The sequence below is a fragment of the Aegilops tauschii genome, chromosome 5, assembly GCF_002575655.3.
Source record: "Aegilops tauschii subsp. strangulata cultivar AL8/78 chromosome 5, Aet v6.0, whole genome shotgun sequence".
Classification (NCBI taxonomy): Eukaryota; Viridiplantae; Streptophyta; class Magnoliopsida; order Poales; family Poaceae; genus Aegilops; species Aegilops tauschii.
This window is the reverse complement of record NC_053039.3, coordinates 557,152,406-557,176,214: the sequence shown is the minus strand read 5'-3', so window position 1 is coordinate 557,176,214 and position 23,809 is coordinate 557,152,406. Positions and strand designations below refer to the sequence as shown.

The 23,809-nt window shown below is 43.1% G+C and overlaps 2 protein-coding genes across 2 annotated transcripts; one reads left to right on the top strand and one right to left on the bottom strand.

Annotated features, from left to right (window-relative positions):
* Positions 1 to 9,923: 9,923 nt before the first annotated feature.
* LOC141023157 (uncharacterized) lies at positions 9,924 to 10,690 on the bottom strand. The gene is made up of 3 exons (XM_073499491.1): positions 10,545 to 10,690; positions 10,124 to 10,433; positions 9,924 to 10,025 (listed from the first exon to the last, which is right to left on the bottom strand). The coding sequence occupies exons 1-3, from the start codon at positions 10,688 to 10,690 to the stop codon at positions 9,924 to 9,926; spliced, it is 558 nt and encodes a 185-aa protein (XP_073355592.1).
* Positions 10,691 to 18,456: 7,766 nt separating this feature from the next.
* Positions 18,457 to 19,102, top strand: LOC141023156 (uncharacterized). The gene is made up of 2 exons (XM_073499490.1): positions 18,457 to 19,025; positions 19,069 to 19,102. The coding sequence occupies exons 1-2, from the start codon at positions 18,457 to 18,459 to the stop codon at positions 19,100 to 19,102; spliced, it is 603 nt and encodes a 200-aa protein (XP_073355591.1).
* Positions 19,103 to 23,809: the final 4,707 nt, after the last annotated feature.

The window sequence follows — 23,809 nt, the reverse complement described above, 5'->3', positions numbered from 1 at the left end:
ATCACTGTTGAAACTTTTCGAAGTCGATATCAACAGAGATATATTTTTAGTTCTATATAATTAACATATATAAATATATACATATATTAATTTTTAATTAAACTACAACCTCAACCAAAGTGAGATCCTCTGATGCTAATTTTCTTGTGCAACACTTAACACAAAGATAACCATGAAACCTAACAAAAGTAACAACCTCGTATTACAAGGACGAGAGGATACAAAACAAAAAACAAACTCAAATCAAAGCTACAGTGTAAAACTAAACAGTTTTATTCTATGAATCCCGACCACAACAAATTCATCAACGAATTGAATCTCGTGTATCAGGAATCGCCACGCCAAAGGTGCGTTGATAAATTTTTACTAACCTTTAATTGCCGAATCTTATGCGCTGATTGTTCGGAAATCACACCTTTCTAAATTGTGGGGGATCTTCTTCCCTACAGTTTGTCAGCGATCCCCTTCAATGATTTTGAATCTCCGAGAGAGAGAAAAGAGAAAGAGTGAGGGAGAGAGAGAGAGAAAGAAAGAGAGAGGCTACTTCGTTTTTTGCGTGCAGGAGAAGAATAACCTGATAGGTGGAGTGAGTTTTGTGACGCATGAGAGATGGGCATGTTTCTTGGGCGTGACGAGATGTGGTAGGTCGACTTCACTTGACCGTCGACGACACTGACAAGTGGGCTCTCAGTTACTAATTCCTCTAAATCTCTCACTAACTTGTGGGGTCGGCCTTATATGAGTCCTACGAGGAGTACCTCCATCTGAGGTGAGAAAATGTGGTAGGTGGACTTCAAACTCATACTGAACTGTGGGCTCTCAAATAGTTCCTCCAAGTATTTGACTAACTTGTGGGGTCGTCCGCAGATGAGTTCCAGATCTCTCTCCATCTAGCATCGGTGGCGACAGGCGAGCTCTCCAAAGGAAAGCCAATCATGATCCCTCCACAGAGTTCGATCGTCACTGCAAAATTATCGGTCTCCTTCATCTCACTCGCCGTGGATCTCCTGTTCAGGTAATCCATTGCATCCTCACCATGATTATGCCACCGATTAAACGTTTGAACAAAAAAATTACCAGTGCTAGCAATTCCGCGGGCTGCATACACACCGCATGTGCGCAACACAGCAGGTGGGGCGCGATTTGAATATCGGTTCCGGATCCAATTATCTTTAGCTGGTCCGTGCTCAAACTGTTGCACCGTCTTAACAGCAGAGGGGTTATGGATTTAAAATTAGGACTCAGCTAACCTCACTTTAATCATGCCAGCTGCATGCTTGCGCCATGGTTTTGCTAACTTGAGTTATATCTCCAGCCATGCAAAACTTAAGCACTCGTCTTAGCTAACCAACTAGAGACAGGTCAAATTATTTGTATAGATCCGCAATCTATAGCAGACATCCAAAGGATTTACGTCCGTTTTTGCAAAGCAGTTACTAACTCAGAGTTAGAACCCGTCTTAGCTAACCAACCTGTTGATGATGGCCTCACATGGACTGCTAACAACTGTCTTACATAGCTAACCTGTTAACGATGACGTCTCATGACCTCTTATGTAGAGTTCGATGAGATGGACTCCACCCCACAATTGTCGGAGACTCAGTCTCAGTCTGTCGATGGCACGGAGATTGTCACCCAACATTTCATGGTTCATGACCAACTAGAGACAGAGAGACTAAGGATCGAGTTAAAACGTGCAGCGCACAAAAAGCTTGTTGAGGAGTACAGGACAAAGAAGCAGCTTGCTGCCTCGAAGTAGGTGTTTTTTATTATGCATCTCGCGTGTGTCGTTGAAATTTCTTTGGAAATCAATGCCTCTCATTCTAGCTGCATTTTTAATCACGGCTTAAATATTTGTCTCTGTTTTGCTGACTCGGCATTTATATGTAAGCTTCTGCCAGAAAAGCATGTGGTTCAACAATACATTTGCTAAAGGTCAATTTCTTATCTTTGTCCACAGATTTGCTGCAATGGGTGAATACGAAGAAGAGTTCAGCACAAAACTTAGCTTCCAGAAATTCATTACTGTCTGTGAAAAGCTAACAGAATCACAAAAGCAGCTTGTCAGAGATATTGGTTTTGGATACCTTCTGGATCTGTGCTGTCGCGAGCTTCCAAGGTGTTTCGTTCGCTGGCTTGTCCGCTATTTTGATTGCCCTTCCAGGTGTTTCATACTTCTAGTGGATACAGATTCCTTATCAACTCGTACACCGTGCACCGAATCTGAGGAATTCCACTAGGCGGGCAGATTATCCCTAGAAAATGCTCAGAAGCTTTCAGATGTCAGGTTAAGTCTGAAACTCGGTGTGCTGGGCACGCTCCAAACATCAGAGAGTTAACTGATCTCATAACCACAGAGCTGACAGGAGAAGTGTTTCAATGGGTTTTCGTGATGTTTGCAACAGCGGTATTTCTATGCCCAAAAACATATGATTGCGTTAGCCCCGACTATTTAGCCGCTCTAGAAGGACCAGCAAGTAACATATCATCATATGATTGGTCCAATGTTGTCACAGAGAAACTGGTGACATCACTCCAGACCTTCAAGGACAAAGGATTCCCAGGCGCCCTGTGTGGCTGCCTCCTGATTCCAGTGGTTCGTTCACTAACTTGTACACTTCTTTATACCCACAAGCAGCTACAAGAACATTATTAATTTTTACCTCTTCCCCACTTGCAGATAACGTATTTTGAGTACCTGGATACGAAGATTATGGACCTGGAACCTAACACTCCTGCAAGACTTGTCATGTGGGACACAGAGGCCATTAAGAATTATGCTAACATAGACAGCCTGTCAACAGAGGACGGAATTTTTGGGAAACACACGGTGAGTCAACTTTTCATCATTTTCCTTTGGCGAAGTTTTCGACTCAACATAATGACTTAGCTACCATGTATTAATTTGACTTGAATGTAATTCTTTCCTTCCACATGGCAGCTGAAAGACATTAGGCGCACGCCTTTCCAACCACTGCCTGGCTTCCAGGCCCCATTTTTCTAAATGAGTCCCATACTAGAAGCCTGCATAGAAGAATTTGTGCCTCAAGAAAAACTTTGTTCCGTAAGTGATTTCCATCTTCTGCACCTGATTTTATGTTTGAAATGATGTTCCCTAAGTTTTTACGAAACAGATACATGTCCTATTGTGTTCATCCAGACAGTTTCCTATAGTACGTTAGATGTGCTTTTGTGTTAAAATCAGAAGTGCTTCCTATAGTACGTTAGCTGTGCTTTTGTGTTAAAACCAGAAGTGCTTCCTATAGGACGTTAGCTGTGCTTTTGTGTTAAAACCAGAAGTGCTTCCTATAGTACGTTAGTTGTGCTTTTGTGTTAAAACTAGAAGTGCTTCCTATAGTACGTTAGCTGTGTTTTTGTGTTAAATATAAAAGTGCTTCCTATAGTACCTTAGTTGTGCCTTTGTGTTAAAACCAGAAGTGCTTCCTATAGGACGTTAGCCGTACTTTTGTGTTAAATATAGAAATGCTTCCTATAGTACGTTAGTTGTGCTTTTGTGTTAAATATAAAAGTGCTTCCTATAGTACCTTAGCTGTGCCTTTGTGTTAAAACTAGAAGTGCTTCCTATAGGACGTTATCTGTGCTTTTGTGTTAAAACCAGAACTGCTTCCTATAATACGTTAGCCGTGCTTTTGTGTTAAATATAAAAGTGCTTCCTATAGTACGTTAACTGTGCATTTGTGTTAGATATACAAGTGCCTCCTATAGTACGTTAGCTGTGCTTTTGTGTTAAAACTAGAAGTGCTTCCTATAATACGTTAGCCGTGCCTTTGCGTTAAAACTAACAGTGCTTCCTATAGTACGTTAGCTGTGCTTTTGTGTTAAAACTAGAAGTGCTTTCCTATAATACGTTACCCGTGCCTTTGCATTAAAACTAACAGTGCTTCCTATAGTATGTTAGTTGTGCTTTTGTGTTAAAACTAGAAGTGCTTCCTATAATACGTTAGCTATGCCTTTGCGTTAAATATAGAAGTGCTCCCTATAGTACGTTACCTGTGCTTTTGTGTTAAAACTACAGGTGCTTCCTATAGAATGTTAACTGTGCCTTTGTGTTAAATATAGAAGTGCTCCCTATAGTACGTCATCTGTGCTTTTTGTGTTAAAAATACAAGTGCTTCCTATAGTACGTTATCTGTGCCTTTGTGTTAAATATAGAAGTGCTTCCTATAGTACGTTAGTTGTGCCTTTGTGTTAAATATAGCACTACTTCCCTACGACGGTAGATCAACCATGCTTCGTAAGGTACGTCGAGTGTGCTCTTTCAAGGAATGTGTTCACCATGATTCATGGACTTTGTTAGCCGCGCTTCCCGCAGCACACCATGTGTCCTTCTGCGCACATTATTCCATGCCCTTTCTGCAATTATTGACACAACGTACAGTAGTTCACAAGATATATTTTTCATTTTCGGTATTAATAACTTCTTTTCATACTCGGTGTTAATAATATCTGATGGTTTTTCTTTCAATTCCAGGACAAGATGAAAATTGTCAAAGTTATCAATGAAATGTACACAGAACTTTTCTCGCAGTTTCAACCAGTTCTTGAGCAGAAATTGGAGAAGCTCCTTTCACTTGGTAGGGATCTTAGTGCAAAAGAAACCAAGACCAGAGACCAGGGCATTTATTGTAACTTGCAACAGGACAACTCAAATGAAAAAGAAACTTTTTCATCACTCCCTTCAACATATTCTACGCTTCCAAGTTCTAGCACGACAAGCAGTCAAAGTTCTTCCAGCAGTGGCTCGACCAGTGTCCTTCACGCCACATCAAACTCCCTGGAAAATTTAAAGGGTTGCTGCGATACCCCTGACCCAGAATCCCAGAATCTGTACGACAAAGAGCAGTCCCAAATTCGTCTATCTTCACGCCTAAAATCATCAACCCAGATTAAGTTGCTACTGGAAGTGATCAGGATCGACCACAACAAAGAGGACATTGATGAACAAGCCAAGATTCATCTGGACAAAGTGCATAACCATCTGCACAACTGCCTTGATGGCTTGCCGGTCCATGAGCCCTTCGTGTCAACATCCGAGATGCTGGAGAGCGGGGCAATTATAATGACAGGTGAAAATTCATCTGAGTGTTCTGTACCGATTGAAACCCAAAATTCTGCTGGAGGATCTGCAGACCACAACTCTCTGACAAGCCCACTGGAAAAACTCTTGGAGGAAACAGCAAAACCTACTGCAACAGAAACATCAGCCTCGCACTCTACAGTTAACAAACAATTACTGAGTGATCCAATCTCAATAGATACACTTGGAGCACTTGTTTATCATGTTGGGAAAACGTCACCAACTACTGCACGGTCCAACGGTTCTGACAGCGCTCACAACAACTCTTCAACCAACACAAAGAGCCTCACTGTATCCCAGCCTGCACAAAAATCAAACAATGTCACTGGATAACGTTCTTCTTCGCTGTCGGAAGATAAGGTCCATCTTGTTTCAACTTTGAGTGACGAGAAGAACATTGCTGAAACAGAACGCACAAGAGCTACTTCCTCCCTTGCTCCTACAGTAGAAGTCCCCAGTGATTCTGCCAGCGGTTCTGGCTCAGTACTAGACACGGGAAAAGCAATTCCATCCACTAGTGATGCTCCACTGGTTGGTGCACCATCTGTCAATGCAGAAGACAATAACATTGCAGAAGAACATGAACAGTGTACGAAGCAACCACCTATTGATCCCACAAACAGCGTCCCTATTACCACAAGCGCACATCCGCCAGAACCGGAACCACAAATGGCAGCTCACAAGAGGTCCTTAAAGCAGTCAGAAGATCCAGGTAACAAGAGTACAACGCCTCCTATGAAAAGAGTTAGGATACTGGAGCCTCCACATAATTCAACAGAAACTGCAAACAACCAGTCTCTACAAGCTGACAACCACAGAGGCCTCCTTAATTGTGGATTCAGTGATGATGATCAAATATGGTCTGACCCATCTATCTATGAACAACTTGACAGTCATTGAACAAAAAAAAAGAAACAACCCTTTCATAACCAAGTAGCATCACAACAATGCCAACCTGATACTGTCTCACACTTGGCCAAGAATTCAAGCTCGTCACCTAGATCTTCCCTTTCTAACTATCCAAAGCCACCTATACCCAGCAGATCAGGCTCAATGTCAGGCGGTAGCCACCTCACACAGGCCTTTGATACGTCATACTCTACAGGTTTAACTCAAACTGTCTTGTCCCAAAGTTTACCAGCAACTCCCTTATCCCAACACTACAACCAACCAGCTCCTAGTATCAAAAACCACTTCTACCGACATCCGGGTGCTCAGAATAACGGCGGTTGAAACAACAGCCAGCGCTCACCATATGCGATAAACAACCAAAGTCACAAGCAGTACCAGCAACAAACCACTGTCCGTGATGCCCACTACCCCCAACACAATGATGCTCAGAATAACAGCACTACACGGTGCCAACAACGCCAACCTCAAGAGCAGAACAATCAGCAACCACACAGAGGCGGGTCTAATGGGCAAAGTTACAGTGCCTTGCAACAACAGTTCAACAGCATGCAGTATTCCGGCCATCCTCTCCAGCATTTTCCAACAGATATTCCTTCAAGCTCAACCGGTGATCCAACTGTCAGAACATTAGAACTGCGCATGCAGCACCAACCACAATGCCTAATGTTCAAAGAAACAACAATTATAATGAGGGTCGTCTGCAACTTAGTAATGGTCAATTGAACTCCGGTGCTCATGTCTTCCAGCCTCATCAACATCATTCTGAGCTAGAACAGACTCGATTCATTGACCAAGGAAATGATCATCAAGATCACTGCCAACTTTTGGAAAAAAGAGATTCCACAAACGAGGAGAAAGAAGTGTATGAAACAATCGTCGACAATACGCCAGGTATCAAGCAAAATGATAGGTAATGAATTCGTTGTTCCTGTTACAGTAAAGTTTTGGTCCCTTCGTTTACTAATGCAATATATTCTGCCTGAAGCTATCATATTCAAGTGTTTCGGCTCGATTCTTCTACTATTGAAATTGAATACTAATCATTTCCTCTTATGTTAAAAAAGAAAATCTTATGATTTAAAATTCATTTGTTTTTTTTACAGCAAGAGGATATTCTTCGTTGATCGACGTTGGGCCGATCATCGAACTTTAGGTTTGTCAATGAAGGTATACGGATATATCAACTCATTCGTGGTCGATGCTTACTCAGCGTTGCTGATGAAAGAACAATTCTACGCAACGCCAGCATTTGTGCACGAGCATATAATGTACATTGACGCTTCTGTAAGTTCTTGCTTCTCATAAATAATAATAACAAACCACATTTACTACTACTACCACACTGAGTGACACAGCTTCAATTTTCTGCAGGATAAATTTAAAGTTCTAGGAGCAAGCACAGAACTACTCAAGGAACACATTATGGAAAAAATTATTGGGTACAGGCTGCCCAACAAATGTAACATCGTGAGTTCACCCTACTCACTCTATCTGCCCAGTGTTCGTCTTTGATTCTACAAGTTTTTCTTGTTACCATGATATTATTCCCTGTTAATTGTTTTAGGTCTTAATACCTGTGAGAAAGGATCCACATTTTATCTACCTCATCATCGTGAATCTTGCAATGCGTCGCTTCGAAATTCTGTGTCCTTATATCAATTGCGACGGTATAAAGGAACACTCGGACATTGTCATCGAAAACTTCAAGAGAGCTTACCATTCTGCTTACAACAACTATCCTCACACCATGGCATCCTTTCATGTCAAATCTGTGCAGAGTGTATGTAACTCAGACAGAGAGTAAGTTTCTTTTAACTGTAGCTCTACCTCATTTAAACCATGCATCTTTTTGTTCCACTACACATCCCATATCTACTGTTCACCTTCTAATCACAGACATTAATGCTCTCAATTTTCAGGGATGACAGTGCTATTTACACCATGCATTTGATGCCGCTCATTAATTTGAATAATAATTCATTTTTTATCAATAATGTAAGTTCACTCTCATTGACAACACATCAACATACGTTCATCCAAGCCAGCTGAACATTAAGTTTTACAATAAATTTTATTAGTTTGCACGGTTATGTGTTTGCAGATCCATGTGAAACCGATGAGAGAACAACTAACTTACAAAATGATAACATCCAACTACAACACCAGCAATGTATTTGAGGCACTGAGCATCGTCCTTGACAAGCACAATATCCGGCGCGAAAGAAGAAGAGTTGGAAGAAGATGACTACTGCTTAAATGTGCCTTAATTTAGCTGGAGCCATCCGAACATTGTTTCAGCCATATCAACTCATATGTAATCACAACAATGTTTCAGCTATTTTTGTGTCCGTCCAAGATATCTGCTATGGATCCCGTTAAACACAGCTGTGCGTTCAAATGGTCAAGTCTTAAATTCCTGAACAGCAAACATTTACAAATAAGAATCGTATTTTTTCCAAAAGTTCTAAACATGATATTCAAGACATCACTTCCTTGCACTAGAACACCACTCACTTCGAGTAGACGTAATAAAAGAAACAATTGGAACACAGAGGAAAAACACTATCGATTCGTAAGCATCTGACGAAGAAGCTAAATGACTCACCTCCAGTAATCCTGGTCACAGAGGCACTGTCGTGCGTCTTATCCACGTAGAACATGCCTCTCTTACCACGGACAACTAAGCTGACACACACAAGTGCGCCACCAGTTAACACAGGACCGTCCCCTCTCGACAGCTTAACACCGGTCCCTCTCCAAGCCAAATGAGTCATGGAAGCACGAACGTGGATCAAGTTAACGAAAGAAGAACCATACTCTATGATAGACGACTAAACTGAAAAAATTACAAAAACAGAAGAACGACCGTGACTTCAACTATAAAAGGTCTGTCATCTCACAACTTTCAACAACGAGTCTCTCTCAGCAAATAAGTGAAAGCAAACGTTTCGAAAGAAAGGCACGACCGTGCCTTTGAGTAACATCGTAGACGTGCCTCTCCGAGCAAACGTGTAAGAGAAAGCATTTGCGAGCAACAGGCAGAACTCTGACTCAACATAACATAGCACATGCCTCCACTAACTAGATAGACGTGATTTCACTAGCAGACTAACTAGAAATATTACAGAACATACAACCATGACAGTGACTCATACTAACATAACGCAGTGCCTCTCCGAATTTAATACCCAAAGGAAGGATAACGCCTCTACCAAACATACAACAATGCATCCAATGCCTTCACGGCCATGCCTTTCAAAATCAAAGTACCACCACAATAATTGAAACACAGAAACGCAACCGTCGATAACACAATACTCCCACAGCAAGTATCACACTGGATTACCGCGCCTAAAACAGACAACATATATTGAAACAGACAGCAAAGTGAGAAAATCTGAAGAATCTTAAACACACTCAAGCTCTGCATAAAAAGAATTTCAAACACACAACCACAACCGTATATTCAATATAAAAACAACCGTGCCAAACACAGTACAAACACAAAGCAAAAGTAAAGCCCCTACCTGTCAGTGTAATGATATTGAGAGGAGAACTGAAGCAGCTAGCAAACTAATAACACCAGAGCGTGCCTTGCCTATAAACAAAAACAATGCCTCCTTGAACAGACGACTGTGCGCTGCCTAGAATCACGAAAGTGCACAACTGAGTGCTCCCCTTAATACATCTCATCTTATACCAACTCGTAGCAAAAAATCATAGAGGAAAATATTCTCGAAGGCACCCAATCAAGAAAAACATAATGGAACGAAAATAAACTTAAATTTCCAAACTAGTCAACTCCATTCGGTTCAAAATAAAACCACCACAATTACAAATTCATCACTCAATGTAATATTACCCCAATTCATCACACAATCCATCTTGCCAGCACTTCCACCTGGACTACTCCTCAGAAACGCCCTCGCCATCTGAGATCAGGAAGACAGTGACGATGCAGGATGTCCCTCATCGACAGAAACCGGCGGTATAGCTCATAGCTCACACACCCTTCCTAAAGGAAAAGCAAATGAAAACATGAATATACAACAAAAAACAAGTACTGTTCTAGCAACAAAGGCAGAAACTAACGAAAATGAAATCTTCACTTACAGTAGCTCCATATTTCAGGTGATCAAAAGTAAGTGGCTTCCAATCCCAGTAGTGACGAAGAAGTTCTGGAAAAGATGACTCCGGCTTCGAATAAGATTCCTCAATGATGGCTCCTGCTAAGTCCTCCATGGAGTCCCTTTCTTCGCCGCCTTTGATCATAAACTTCTCTTGGATGTCGATGTGGTACCCTTCTGGAATTCTGATGAAATCTTGAAAAAGAGCATCTCTAATATTCCTGACGCCCACACTAGAGAAAGTTATACCTCTATTCTCATGGAAATCCTTCAGGGCAGGGCACTCCGTCCTGGCCCTGCAGAAGTGATAGAGCAAAACATGATTCCGCATAGCCAGTTGCATGACGGCGACTTTTCTACGCCCGTAACAATCCTTTCGCGTGAACTCCATGCCGAGACCAACAAACTTGTGCTTCTCCTCGCGCAAGCAGTCCTCGTACAAGCCAATGATCTCCTCCACCTTGCCAGGCTCGTTGGTGTACCACACGTCGAGCTTCGTGTTACCATCGGCAACTATAGGATGGTACTCGGTGGTGTTCAAAAAGTCATCCATGCCAGCGAGCAGCAAGGTGCCAATGGAGATTCTTGAGACCCTGCGACAAGGTTGGGGAGTGGCGAGGAGGGTGGGAACTGACTGATGTTCTGTGGCTACAATACGACATGAAGACCTCACAAACACGGCCAGTATTTAACCTTAGGGAGGGACGTTTGAGTTACAATGCGCATTAACGTGTGAACTAGGAACAGCGAATAGACGGTTGTGCTTCTGCAGCTCATAAAACCATGCACTTCGTAAAGTCACGGCTGCGCACAAATATTTGATGCCGTGGAGAAATCGAGGAGCCTCTAACTTTATTTTACGGTAACTGACACACTGAATAGTCACATCGAACAGCCGGCACATCAGTCATCAATTCCTCCTTTGAACAAAGATCACCGACGGAAGAATCCAATGAAGCAAACAAACAGCCAGCCGTACACCTTAGATCCAAAGGCCAAAACTCATCCGTGCCTCATCTAGCTAGATTCACAACATTTGTCCCTCGATAGTCAAAGCTGATTTCACGTGAGGCCCGGGTATGCAGGCACAAGACGCACATACGTGTCTATCGGGCATGGGTATGCAGGCACACGATGCACATACGTGTCTATTCCACAGGCACGGGTATCACCACAGGCACGTAGATATACAGGCAGCAACTCGCCGGAAACACGTGAATGCAGGCAACGAAGGCACGGAAACGTAGCCTCTACAGGCACGTGCTTCGGCGTGGCAAGGCACGAATACGGCCTTGCAATTAACATCTCGAGCCACGGCTACACACCCTCTGCGTACAGACATGGAATTGTAGCTTCTCCGACGCACAAGCACGGTTTTCGAATTGGCATTCTCGAGGCACAGATACAAGTCCTCTGCATACAAATCCTCTGGATGCAAAAAAATAGGTGGCAGAGGCATCGGTAAGAACACTCTGTTCGAGAGGCACGGTTGCAAACTCTCAAGAGGGACAGCCATGTGACACCGCAGACACATAGACATGTGACGTGTATCACGTGAGGATACATCAAATACAAGCAGCGAATCAACGGGAGAAGTGAAAGAGCCACAGTTTTAAAGTGTCCAGAGTCACGGGCGTGTAGAAGCACAGGCATGACGAGTCACAGCCACCGCATCCCCTCACGGACAGGCATCTGGCACCACAGGCACGTAGAGTCACAGCCAGCGTGTCTCCTGAGACAAGCGAATGCAGGTACAGGACGCACGTAACTGAAGCGTATACAGGCACGGAATTGCGGCTTTTGGCGCACAGGTACGGCTTTGGAATTGGCGTTCTCGACGCACGAGTACAAACCACCTGGACACACAAAAGAGTGGTGGCAGAGGCACGGTTGTGTAGTCTGAAGAGAAACTGCCGTGTGACACCACCACATACAGACATCGCGTGTGTCACGTGAGGTACATGAATAGCGGAAAAGAAGCCACGGAAGTGAAGCCTCCACAGACAAGGATGCGGGCTTCTAGAGGCACGGTCCCGAAGAACACAAATACAGGAAACTGAAAATGTTGCCTCGTACGTTACCAGACGTGCCTCTCTTGTGCGAATGTGTAAAACACAACAATACAAACACAAACAAACAGCGGTGAATATAAGCCAAACAAAAAACACGCTTCTCCCAAACAATACATATGTGTCCCCTCACGGACGGGCATCTGGCACCAGAGGCACGTAGAGTCACAGCCAGCATGACGCCTGAGACACGCAAATGCATGTACAGGAGACACCGAATTAAAGCGTATACAGGCACGGAATTGCGGCTTCTCATAGTTGTCGAGGCACGGGTACAAACAACCTGGATGCACAAAAGAGTGGTGGCAAAGGCACGGTTGTGTAGTGTCAAGAGGAACTGCCGTGTGAAACCAGCACGTTACAGACATGGCGTGTGTCACGGATGTACATGCATAGACGGAAAGAAGCCACGGAAGTGAAGCCTGAACAGACACGGATGTCCGGATTCTCGAGGCACGGTCCTAAAGCACGCAAAGACACGAAACTAAAATGTTGCCTCGTACGTTAGCAGACGTGCCTCTCTTGTGCGAACGTGTAAAAGACAACAATACAAACACAAACAAATGGCACTGAATATAAGCCAAACACAAAACGCGCTTCTCCCAAACAATACATATGCGCCACTTCAACAGGTTCTCTAAATATACATGAACTCGCGCAAACGTCAACAATGAACTTGTAACATGAAAAAACATAAGAAATTATATTCACATAACATGAGACGGTACTCCATAGGTTTGAACTAAAAGTACTCATTAATTATACAAAAAAAGAAATGAAAGTCTTCCAGGAGTCCATTCTGCTCAGACCACCGGGGCCATTCTACTCAGTTGGAGTTCTGCTCAAAAGCATCAACGGCGTCCGGGGTCGAGAAAACAACGAGGATGCATCATGTCCTTCATAGACAGAACTCGGCGGTAGAGCTCGTAGCTGACATACCCATCCTAAAATAAAAAGCGGATAAGAATGAAGATATACGTAAAGGGGAAAAAGTACTATTGTTGCAATAAAACAAAAATATAAAGACGAAATTTTCACTTACAATTGCCGTATATTTCAGGTGTTCAAGGGAAGGCGGCTTCCATTCCCAGTAGTCATGCAGACCTTGTGGAAAAGACGACTTCATACTCAAGTAAGACTTGTTTATGATGGCTCCTGCCAAATCTGCCATGGAATCCCTTAGATTGCCTCCTTTGATCATGAGCTCCTCTTGAAGGTCGATGTGACACTCTCTTGGGATTTTGAGGTAACTGTTTGCGAGAACATCCCTATCGTTCCTGACGTCGACACTAGCGAAAATTATACCTTTGTTCCGAAGGAAATCCTTCAGAGTAGCGCACTCCGTCCTGGCCTTGCACAAGTGATAAACAAGAACATGCTTGCGCATCGCCAGTTGCATAACGGCAACTTTTCTACTACGATCAAAATAATCCTCTCGTGTGTACTCCAGATCAAGACCAACAAACTTGTACCTGTCCTCACGCAGCCATTCCTCATAGAGAGTAAGAATCTCCTCCACCTTGTGGGGCTCATTGGTGTACAACACCTCGAGCTTGGTATTACCATCAGCATCTATAAAGAGACGCTCAGTAGTTGTTCCTGAAGTCGTCCATGGAACCGAGGCTGAGACGACAATGGAGTTTGACTGTGCTTCTCGTACGAGGCGAGGATGATGGGACCTACCCGCACTTCTCTGGAGGGAATAAGACGCGATAACCTCCAGGAATAGACCACTACTTAACCTTTGGGGAGAGACGACTCAGTTACCATGCGCCCATTTAATTGCTAAGGAAACGGTGAATGGACGATTGTGCTTTTGCAGCTCATGAAACCATGCACTTCAAAAGTCACGACTACCATGCTGTAATCGAGGAGCCTCTAGGTTAACTCTAGCACTTGGGAGCCATGAACGCCACTCTCAAACAAACCCCTTCTGCGCAAATGCGCCCTGGGAAATCTTTCTCCTGTTACACAAATCAAATGTTTCATTTGACGGTATCTGGCACAATAAATACTAACAATAAATAGCCATCCCATCGGTCACCAGCACATCTTTTGACCGAGAGAACAATGCGAAGAGGCAAACGAGATGACCCTGTCGTACAAATACTACACTGGGAATGAACAAAAATAGAAGCACGGTTCGCCAGAACAAAAGCCACACGCGTGCATCCACTTTGGTTAAAGACAAACCTCAGTAACATCAACGCACCATGTCTGCGTACCACCAGAAACATTGACAAAACAAAAGCACGTCCATGCTTCTGACATACATATAACCGTGGGCTATCATACATATTCCCGCCTGAAGCCAGCATACATAAAAATAGTGACTCCCCTGGGTCAACGACTGCCTGAAAAAAAATTGCAATACCAAAGTCACGAACCGTGACTCGATTTCAGATGCAAACGTGCCTCTCATTAGGAACCATCATGCCTCCCGTAAATTTGCATCCCCCGACATATCGACCATGCCTCTCTTGTTACAACGACCGTGCATCTAATAACATCATCACCGGTCCTCTCCTAAAGAAACACCCAACCATATCTGATTAAACATGTGATTAAAAAAACACAGAACCACGAGCATGCTTTTCAGCATGTATAACCGTGCCTCACAGAAAGTATGTGAGGCAGGATAGGCACGTAGAAGACTCCGCTGGGAAGCAGCACAGCTGTACAACTACAGTGAGAGGCAGCTGGATGAGTCAAACGTCTCGCGTCCCCATAAAACCTCGGAATACACGCACACCATCCACAAACCAGCGTTCATTCCATTTCGCAGGATAAAAAATAAAACAAGAAGCACTCATTACTACTCTTGCTCTCTCAAGAATGCTTTATATTTAAATAAGCTCCGACTCCCTCAGCCACATCACAACTCACTTGCCTTCTCCGTCCCCTGCTTCTAGACTAGGGTTCGTGCTTCTTCCCCGCACACAATCTGATTTCAAATAAGTTATTGTAGAGTTTTTATTGGATCTCTTGATTAATTTCTAAGCCGTGCTTCTCTCGTAGATTGCTGGTCGTGGGTGCTTGCCATAAGCTTCCCATCACAACCCATCTGGCTTATCCGTCCGCCTACTTCTAGGGTTCGTGCTTCTTCCTCGCACACAGTCTCATTTCAAACAAGTTATTGTAGAGTTTTTATTGGGTCTCTCGATTAACTTCTAAGCCGTGCTTCTCTCATAGATTTGCTGGCCGTGGGTACTTGCCCTAAGCTTCCCATACCCCAATCTCCGTTCGTCGACGCCCGTTCTTCTTCTCTCACAGGTAAAAAGCATATGCGTAAGCAGCATGCTCCGATCCGTATCTACGTTTTGAAAAAGATATTTTAAATTATTACTATTTTATGTTTAGGTTTTTCATTTGATAGTTATTGAGCATCAGATCCGGACAACGACTTCATTCTCTCAAGCAATAAAAAACCATTTGAAAATTTAAACAAGTGATCTAAACTCTGTCATACTGCTTTTCTGGAAGGACTAGATTAGAAGTTTTCTGGTAAATTTGTAGTTGTTCTCTGCCTTCGTACGGATATTTTTAATACGGCTAACATAGCTGAAGCTAGTCGTTGTCTACCTTCAACGTTGAAGCTTGTTTTAAATTGTTATGATATTCTTGTTTTCTTAACATAGTTGTTCTGAATTATTTAGGTATGATTTTCCCTACCTGCCGCCAACCAGGCGGCCCTTGCGAACCACACCCTGAAGTTCTCCAGCACTTTGAGGTTATTCTTGATGAAAATTGCTGGAGCCGCATGGTTAGTAAGCATTACTAACGTATTAGTTGCTTACAACACAGTAGAAATCGTCGCTGTTACTCATACCCCCTTGCACCTACACTAGGTTCCCCTGCTGTCACTTCTTCGCACCTGTCTTGTGTTTTCATTTTCCATTAGTTTGTCTGCCCATAGCTTGATTACTATAGTGCATCTTTAGTTCTAATTAAAATTAGTCAACATATGCCAAAAATCTGTAATTCTTATCAAAAATTCATATCCAATTTAAGAAAACTTTTAACATTAATAATACGCAAGTTCAAATTTATACATATAGGTTGTTATTTGTACTATTTTTTCCAGTATGTACCTTGTAATGTCAGAGCTTTTCTCGCTGAATACATCAACGAGAGGAAGAAAGAAACAAGAAAATTGCGTAAAGAGCAGGTAGAGCCAGCCCTTCTTACGCATGAAGGAAAGTCTTACAATGCTTTGTTTAAGCATAGGGCGAACTACACAAAGTTCTGCGGTGGTGAGTGGAACACCTTTGCGGATGATTTTGAACTTCGTGCTGGAGACCGCATAGAATTTGAACTACCACAGACGAGGGTCTCAATCTCGAAATACAAACATATCGGGATGACAAAAGACTGCTTCCATTACCCCACATTGGTAGGTATTTAATATTACAAACTTATCTTCTTTCGCTATATTTTTATATTACAAACTTATCTTCTTTCGTTGTAATTTTATATGCATGAATCGAACTGAAAAATATTAACCCCGTGTTGGATATAACTTTAGCTAACTTTAAAATCCTTTTCTTTTTCTAGCTCTCGACGATCTTTCTTCTGACGATTTCGACCATGTTCACTGCTGTGTCTACTCTAAGGATATTGAGCTTACCTACGACCAGACACGATTCTTTCTACAACGCCTTTTCGGAGATACTTTCATCCGTTGCCGTCCATTTGTCCATGTCTTGACTCCCACTAACACCAAAGACTATGTCATGGTTGGTTACAACTGTCCTTGTTAAAATACCAAACGTATTTTGCACATATGTAATATAAACAATACTGACGTAATATTGCTTATATGTAAAATTATAAAGAACCTATTTATTCAAACCTAAAACAACAAAACTTCTGTTGTTCTCTTAATATGTTGTTTTATCTGTTTACACACAAACCTGAACATGCCAGGAATTATATTACTTCCAATATGGAATTTCTTAATGTTTGTGCACTCACCGTATTCAGCCATTCTTTTATTTATTGTCCAAGTGACAAATCAACAGTTTTAATTTATATTTAATTTCGATTTTCTTCTAGAAAATTCCGAGGAGCGTTGTCTCAACACTGAAGAGATGGGTGGACATGCCAACCAATGGCAGGGTGACCCTTGAAGCTCCTGATGAACCTACCCATGTCATCACTCCTTCGTCGTACTACATCTCCAAAAACGACGGCAGGATGGTAATAGAAAAGTCTTCTTTCAGAGACTTCAGCTGCATCCATCGTTGAAAAGAACGTTGTTCTAATCACTTTCAAAGAGCGCCATGACCGTTCTGTGTCCATCATCATTCAGCGCATTATGTAGATTCCGTCAGAACCAGCACCTAAAATGGAAGCAAACAGTGTATCTCCTAGAATGTTCAACGCTCGTTTCATGATGATGCCTCCAGGAGCAAAACACTAATTACTATAAGTTTGCTAGTTAGGATGGTAGAGTAATGTAACTATTATGGACCATGTACTTGCTTGAACTATCGGAATGATCTTTTGCAACTTATGTAGCTCTTACGGACACTCAACTTGCCGTTCCAACCATCGGAATGATCATTTGCAACAAATGTTGTTTGAACTATCGGAATGATTCATTCCAAAAAATGTAGTTCTTATCCTTTGAAAAGTTCACAATTCAAAAAACCAAAAAACAAAAAGATTCATTTTCAAAAATCAAACGAAACAAGAATAAGTTTGTGATTCAAAACCTCTAGCAATGCCATGTTATCAAACTTATTCAAACCATCTAGTGAAACATATCTCAATTAAAAACCAAACAGGACTCCGTTTTCAAGTCCAAACTATATTTACTTCAACTTTTCCTAAACACACACTTGTGCACCGAATAACATAAAAACCGTGCCTCCCTAACCAAGGAAGATTATTAATTGAAAAAAACATTTTCACAACAAAGGCACGACTATGCATCTGCTGAGTGTTCTACCGTTTACACGAGTACTTTCACAGCCAAAGATGAAATACGCACATATGGATCACGCAGGCAGCACGCAACGAATAAAAAAATTCAATGAACAAGACAAGTGAAAATCTTTAAAAAACAGATAAAACAAACCCCTGTTTCCGAAATTCTACGCCTGGAACCGCCGCGTGACTAGCAACTGCTCTTTGGTGGTTTCCTTTTTTGCACGACAAAAGAACCCTTTCACTTTTCTGACTCCATTTCATCCTCTTCCTCGAAAGTTTCTCGCCGGCCGCAGTTCACCACCGCACACCTCCAGCCATGGACGACGGGAAACTAACAACACTCACCGAACACATCACTACCCACGGTACAACCGTGCTCGAGGTGGTGTACACCAACGACCCAAGGACCATGGAGCGGATCATCAAAAAGTACGAAGAATGGCTAAAGGAGGAGAAGAACAAGTTCGTCAGCCTCGACCTCGAGTACACACGTAAGAGCAGTTACATACGACAAGGGATCACCGTCGTCCAACTTGCCATGCGCGAGCATGTCCTTGTATACCACTACTGCAGATCCGAGCGCTCCCAGGCGTTAGTTGACTTCCTACAACGGAAAGCGGTAACTTTCACTAGCGTCGACACCAGGAACGACAAGACCATGCTTGCCCGTGCATGGATCAAAATTCCAGACGAGCACCACGTCGACATCCAGAGGCTATTCTGCATCAAGGGTGGTGGAGAAAGGGACTCCATGGCTGACCTTGCAGCGGCCATCATCGACCCCTCATACAAGAACATGAAGAAATCATTCCCAAAGGAGAAGCACCAGTTCTGGGAGTGGAAGCCACTTTCCCCGATACACCTTGAGTACGCGGCAAAGGACGGGTATGTTAGCAATGAGTTGTACCGTAGAATCCTAATCATCAAGAACGGGCTACGTCACCTCCACCAACAACCAATGAAAGAAAGACTCCACCCACGTAAGAGCAATGACGAGGGATCTTCCAGCGGCTGGAAGCGCCGGAAGGGAAACAGTGGTTGGTAAATTGCGAGAAAATGGATGTCTACATTAAACTAGTAGGAACTACTATTATCATAATTTATATTGTATGAACCTATGTTGTAAATATGTTTGTTGTTGCTCAAAGATGATGTGTGTATTGTATTACTATTTTACGTTTGAACTTTGAACACAGTGGTGTGCTCATGTACAAATGCATACTACGTTTTGCATGTCTAAATGCAATTAGTAAGTTATGTCCCAGTACTGAGCAAGCATATATTGTATCCATGATTATAGAACGAGAGATATCTCGCACGATATTGTATTATAATTTTCATACTCAACCTTTACAAGATGCATCGTGCATTTACAAGAATATGTGATGATATCGTTGTAAACTTTCGGTACAATGCTTATTAAACATTGGCGTGAACAATTCATAAATATTGCAGAAGATCATTCGGTACACAGTCACAAGCGATGAGAACTTTGTTACTTTAACCACATTGGAAAAAAAATCCTTGCCTCCATTTCACATCAAACACCGCTCCGTCCATTCAGAACATCCTTGCTATTGCACACAGGTTCCTCTCCGTACACCAGTTCTGCACGATGCCACAAAACTACACTACTGTGTGCAACTGACCTATGTACAAGCGTGGCTCACTAAGTGTCTACTCAATCCATGCCTGTGGTGCCACGCACCCGTGACCCTAGAGACTTCACACCTGTGCATCCACAACCGAGCCCCTCTAACCAGATATTCGGACCGATGCCTCTACTGCTGTACATCCGTGCCTCTAGAATCTTGACAGCAGCAAGAGGGTTCAAAACCGTGCCTCCACACAACCGTGCTTGTACTGACTGCACTTCCGTGCCTCTGTTGCTTGATCAACGTGCCTCACATGAAACCCACAGTAACTCTACGTGCTCCGCACGCGTGATCGCCAATGCAACTTTGGTGCTGCACAGACACGTCTCTCAGTATACCCGTACCTCCACAACCGTGCTTGTACTGATTATAATTCCATGCCTCCGTTTTGCTCAATCCATGTGCCTCACATAAAACCAACAGTAACTCTACGTACTACACACACGTGCCTCTCGCATGAAACCCATAGTATCTCGCCCGTACAACTTTGGCGCTGCACACACGTACCTCTCAGTATACCCGTGCCTCCTCACGACCGTGCCTGCACTGACTTCAATTCCGTGCCTTCATTTGCTTAATCCACGTGCCTCACAGAAAAGAGATGAACAGTCGTGCCTCAGAGTAAACAACACACGTGCCTCTACTGTATTGATAACTATGACCCCAATTAAATAACATATGTCCAAAAAAAATATTTAAAAGAGATGCACAGCCATACCTCTTCTACAAACATACAACAGCAATGAACACTTAGGTTCATATCGTTTCATATATCTAGATAACATTAAACCGTAGCATAGATTTTTAAACAAAATCCATTTATGTTCAAAGGCTATAACTAACATCACTGCGGCAGAAGATTGAAGATAACAACAAGCCTCCCATCACGCTCTTTGAAAGTTATTAGCACCAAGCTGTTTACTTCAATAGACGATGCCTGAAGAAAATCACTGAAACCTTCCTGTTTGAACACCATTCTACTACCCAAGCCAATGAAGTAGGAGCAAGGAGTGCTCACATATATATCATCATCACCAGATTCCAAAGTAACTTCAAGGGTTAAAACGCCAGTCCTAGGAAAAGTCACAAACTCCTTCAAACTCCTCACAACAATACCAGGAATAACCTGACAAAAAACATCAAGCTATCAGAAATAGAACAAAAATTCAAAACTATAAATAGAAGAGATAATAAAAATAAATAAATAAACAGAAACAAAGAAAAAACAGTGGAAAAAAATCTGACCATATGATGACCATTAACATTCATGGAATCAATCCTGTGAACAAAAGGACAACAGGATATGTAGACATCATCAAAGAGTTGACACCTCATGAAATACATCTGCTGATAATTAAGAAAAACACCACGGGTGTAATAACAACTCCCAACAAGTTCCATCTCGGAGTCGCTCAAACCATCAAGAGCTACAAAATATAATTACACATGCTCAAGGGAACAGAAAAATCATCATGTGCAATAAAACAAGCTAAAAACTTCCTTAAAAATAAACCTTACCAACAGACGGTAAAGGAGACAACGCATCTCCATGACCAACATGATAAAAATCATTATATCACGAGGGCGAACACCATAATCACTGACCAATCGTTCCCAGGAAGGACCATGGAATTTGCTCCTCAACCGACCATGACTAAACAGAACACCATACAAATAACCCTCATTGCACTGAAGAGCAAGATCAGTATCTTCGTCACCCCTCCTTATGGCTAAAGCCCTACGCTCCTCGATGTAATGAGCAAGATGAGCTCTAACACTGCACGGAACATACTGCACAACAAATCAAAACAAGGATCATAATCAAAACCTAAACAGCATGAGCAGCACCAAAAGAAATAAGCGTGTGTGCCAAAAATTGAACAATTATAAAATGATATTCTTACAACACGCCTCCAACAACGCCGATCCAGGACCACACAGAACCCATCTACAGAAGAATCAACAGAAGAACACGGGCCACCAGGCATACGGCAAAAAGGACAAGCCATAACTGCAAGGAACACAATGATTATCAAGAACTAATCCCACAAAACCCAATTGAAACTTGACATCTGATAGTGTTCGTAGTCCCCACCCGTAACTACCCCATAAATCTCCATATCCCGGAGATATAATGGGAACAAAAAGAGAAACAAGAAAGTGAAACAGGGAACCCACGAAGGCAACCGGTAGGGAACGGCGATCACGCGAACGGGGAAGCGCAGTCAACGCTAAAGAAGGACCGCCGTAAGAGCAGGCAACAAGCGCGGCGGCCGGGATAGGGGCCGCCGTAACCACGCGACAAGAGCGGCGGCCGCGACGGGCAGAGACGATGGCAGAGAAAGAACAGTGCTCCATGACGGTTCGCCCACACCAGAGAGAAACAGATCTCAAAACAGATCAAAAGGTTTTACAAAACATTAAAAGTATAAGGACTAAAGTGAAAAAAGGAAAAACCAGAAAGGAAAACCGAAAACCGGAAAACACGGGAGACGCCGTGCGCACGACAGAGCGCCTCAAAAAAGTATCACGACCGCTCCGCGCGTGACACTTGGTGTCGTGGAATTGTCACAGCAGATGTCCTCGTGTAAGAACTTAGTCGTGGAGCCATCGCAGCTAGGAAGCTTAAAGGGGTTAAGCGAGACAAGGAACACGAGGTTTATACTGGTTCGGCCCCTTACGGTGAAGGTAAAAGCCTACGTCCAGTTGAGGTGGTATTACTTAGGGTTTCGATGACCAGGGAGCTAATCGCTATGCCTGGCTCTCGATCTGTTGCCTCTCGCCCTGAACCGCCGCCGGGTCACCCCTTTATATAGAGAGGTTGACGCCCCGCGGCTCTCAGAGTTCCGGCCGGCTTATAACAGTATCCGGCTCGGACTCTTAACTACTCTTGCCTTACATTACAAGTCTTGCCATAACGGCGGTTTATCACTACGGGCCTTAAGCCGCCTCCGGGTCTTAAGCCCATTATTGATCCGCCATCTTCTAGCTTGGTACTGGGCTTCACGCGATGATCATTATGACGTAACCCTGCCCCTCCTGGGCAGGTGACTTTAATGGTTATATCCTCAACAATAGGCCCCAGATTGATTTGAACCGGTTCATGTCAATCTTCAAAATCTTCCGGCTTCTGCTTGGGCAAAGGTTATAACCCGCCGTAACTTCATCTTCTGGATTCTTGGTAACCCGCCATGATGTCATCTTCCATTAAATTCATTTTTTTATTCTGTCATATCTCAACGGATCTTATCTTTAAAGACCATCCCGAAAATCGAGGCATTTCTGCGGCAATATAATCATGTCTTCCGCCTCCTCTTTTCCTGCGCCCATTTACCAGCCGGCCCCTATAAATAGGCCCAGCCCATAGGTCTTCGTCACTCTTCCCCTCCATCATCTTCCTCCTCTGACACTCCAGAGCCCGAGCTCCGCCGCCGCCGCCGCGCACCTCGTCTTCACCGACCAAGGCCGCTGCATCAACCTGTCTTGACCAGAATCCTGCGGCGCGCCTCCGCTGCTCAGCAACACCAGTAAGTCCTCGTCGTCCCGTACCTTAGATCCGCATTAGGGCTCGCAAGTTCTCTGCGTTCTTCGTAGTTCATTGCGATTTCTTCACAGTTCCGCCACCGAGGTTCCCTTTGATCCAAAAACGGTACAGACTCCCTGCGGTAGTAGTTTCTCACTCATTTTTATGCTAGTAAATCCCCTTTGTCCGCAACAAGACCTCATTTAGAGCTTATGGACTTCTCTATATCAGTTTTTAGGTCTAGAAATTTTTCCTTTCTAAACGACCGTTTGGTCCAAAATAATCTCTGCAATCTGTGAAACTTGTTTGTGCAACACTTAGACAAAAAAACTGCATCTGTTAGCCATGGCGGCTCATATCGCCGGCTTAAAAGAGGCCATGCTTTGTGAAATTTCCGGCTCATTCATAATAGAGTTTTAAACAACTTGAATCACTTATGATATCCACAGCGGCTTAGATAACCCGACACAATTAGCCATATATCATTAGGC

Bases quoted from the DNA above. Each gene is read 5' to 3' on its own strand.
- LOC141023156 (XM_073499490.1), top strand. From the start codon at position 18,457: ATGGACGACGGGAAACTAACAACACTCACCGAACACATCACTACCCAC. The intron at 19,026-19,068 runs GTATGTTAGCAA...CTAATCATCAAG, and splicing joins GAGTACGCGGCAAAGGACGG to AACGGGCTACGTCACCTCCA.
- LOC141023157 (XM_073499491.1), bottom strand. From the start codon at position 10,690: ATGGATGACTTTTTGAACACCACCGAGTACCATCCTATAGTTGCCGAT. The intron at 10,434-10,544 runs GTTTGTTGGTCT...TCACTTCTGCAG, and splicing joins TTGCGCGAGGAGAAGCACAA to GGCCAGGACGGAGTGCCCTG. The intron at 10,026-10,123 runs GTAAGTGAAGAT...CTTTTCCTTTAG, and splicing joins ACCTGAAATATGGAGCTACT to GAAGGGTGTGTGAGCTATGA.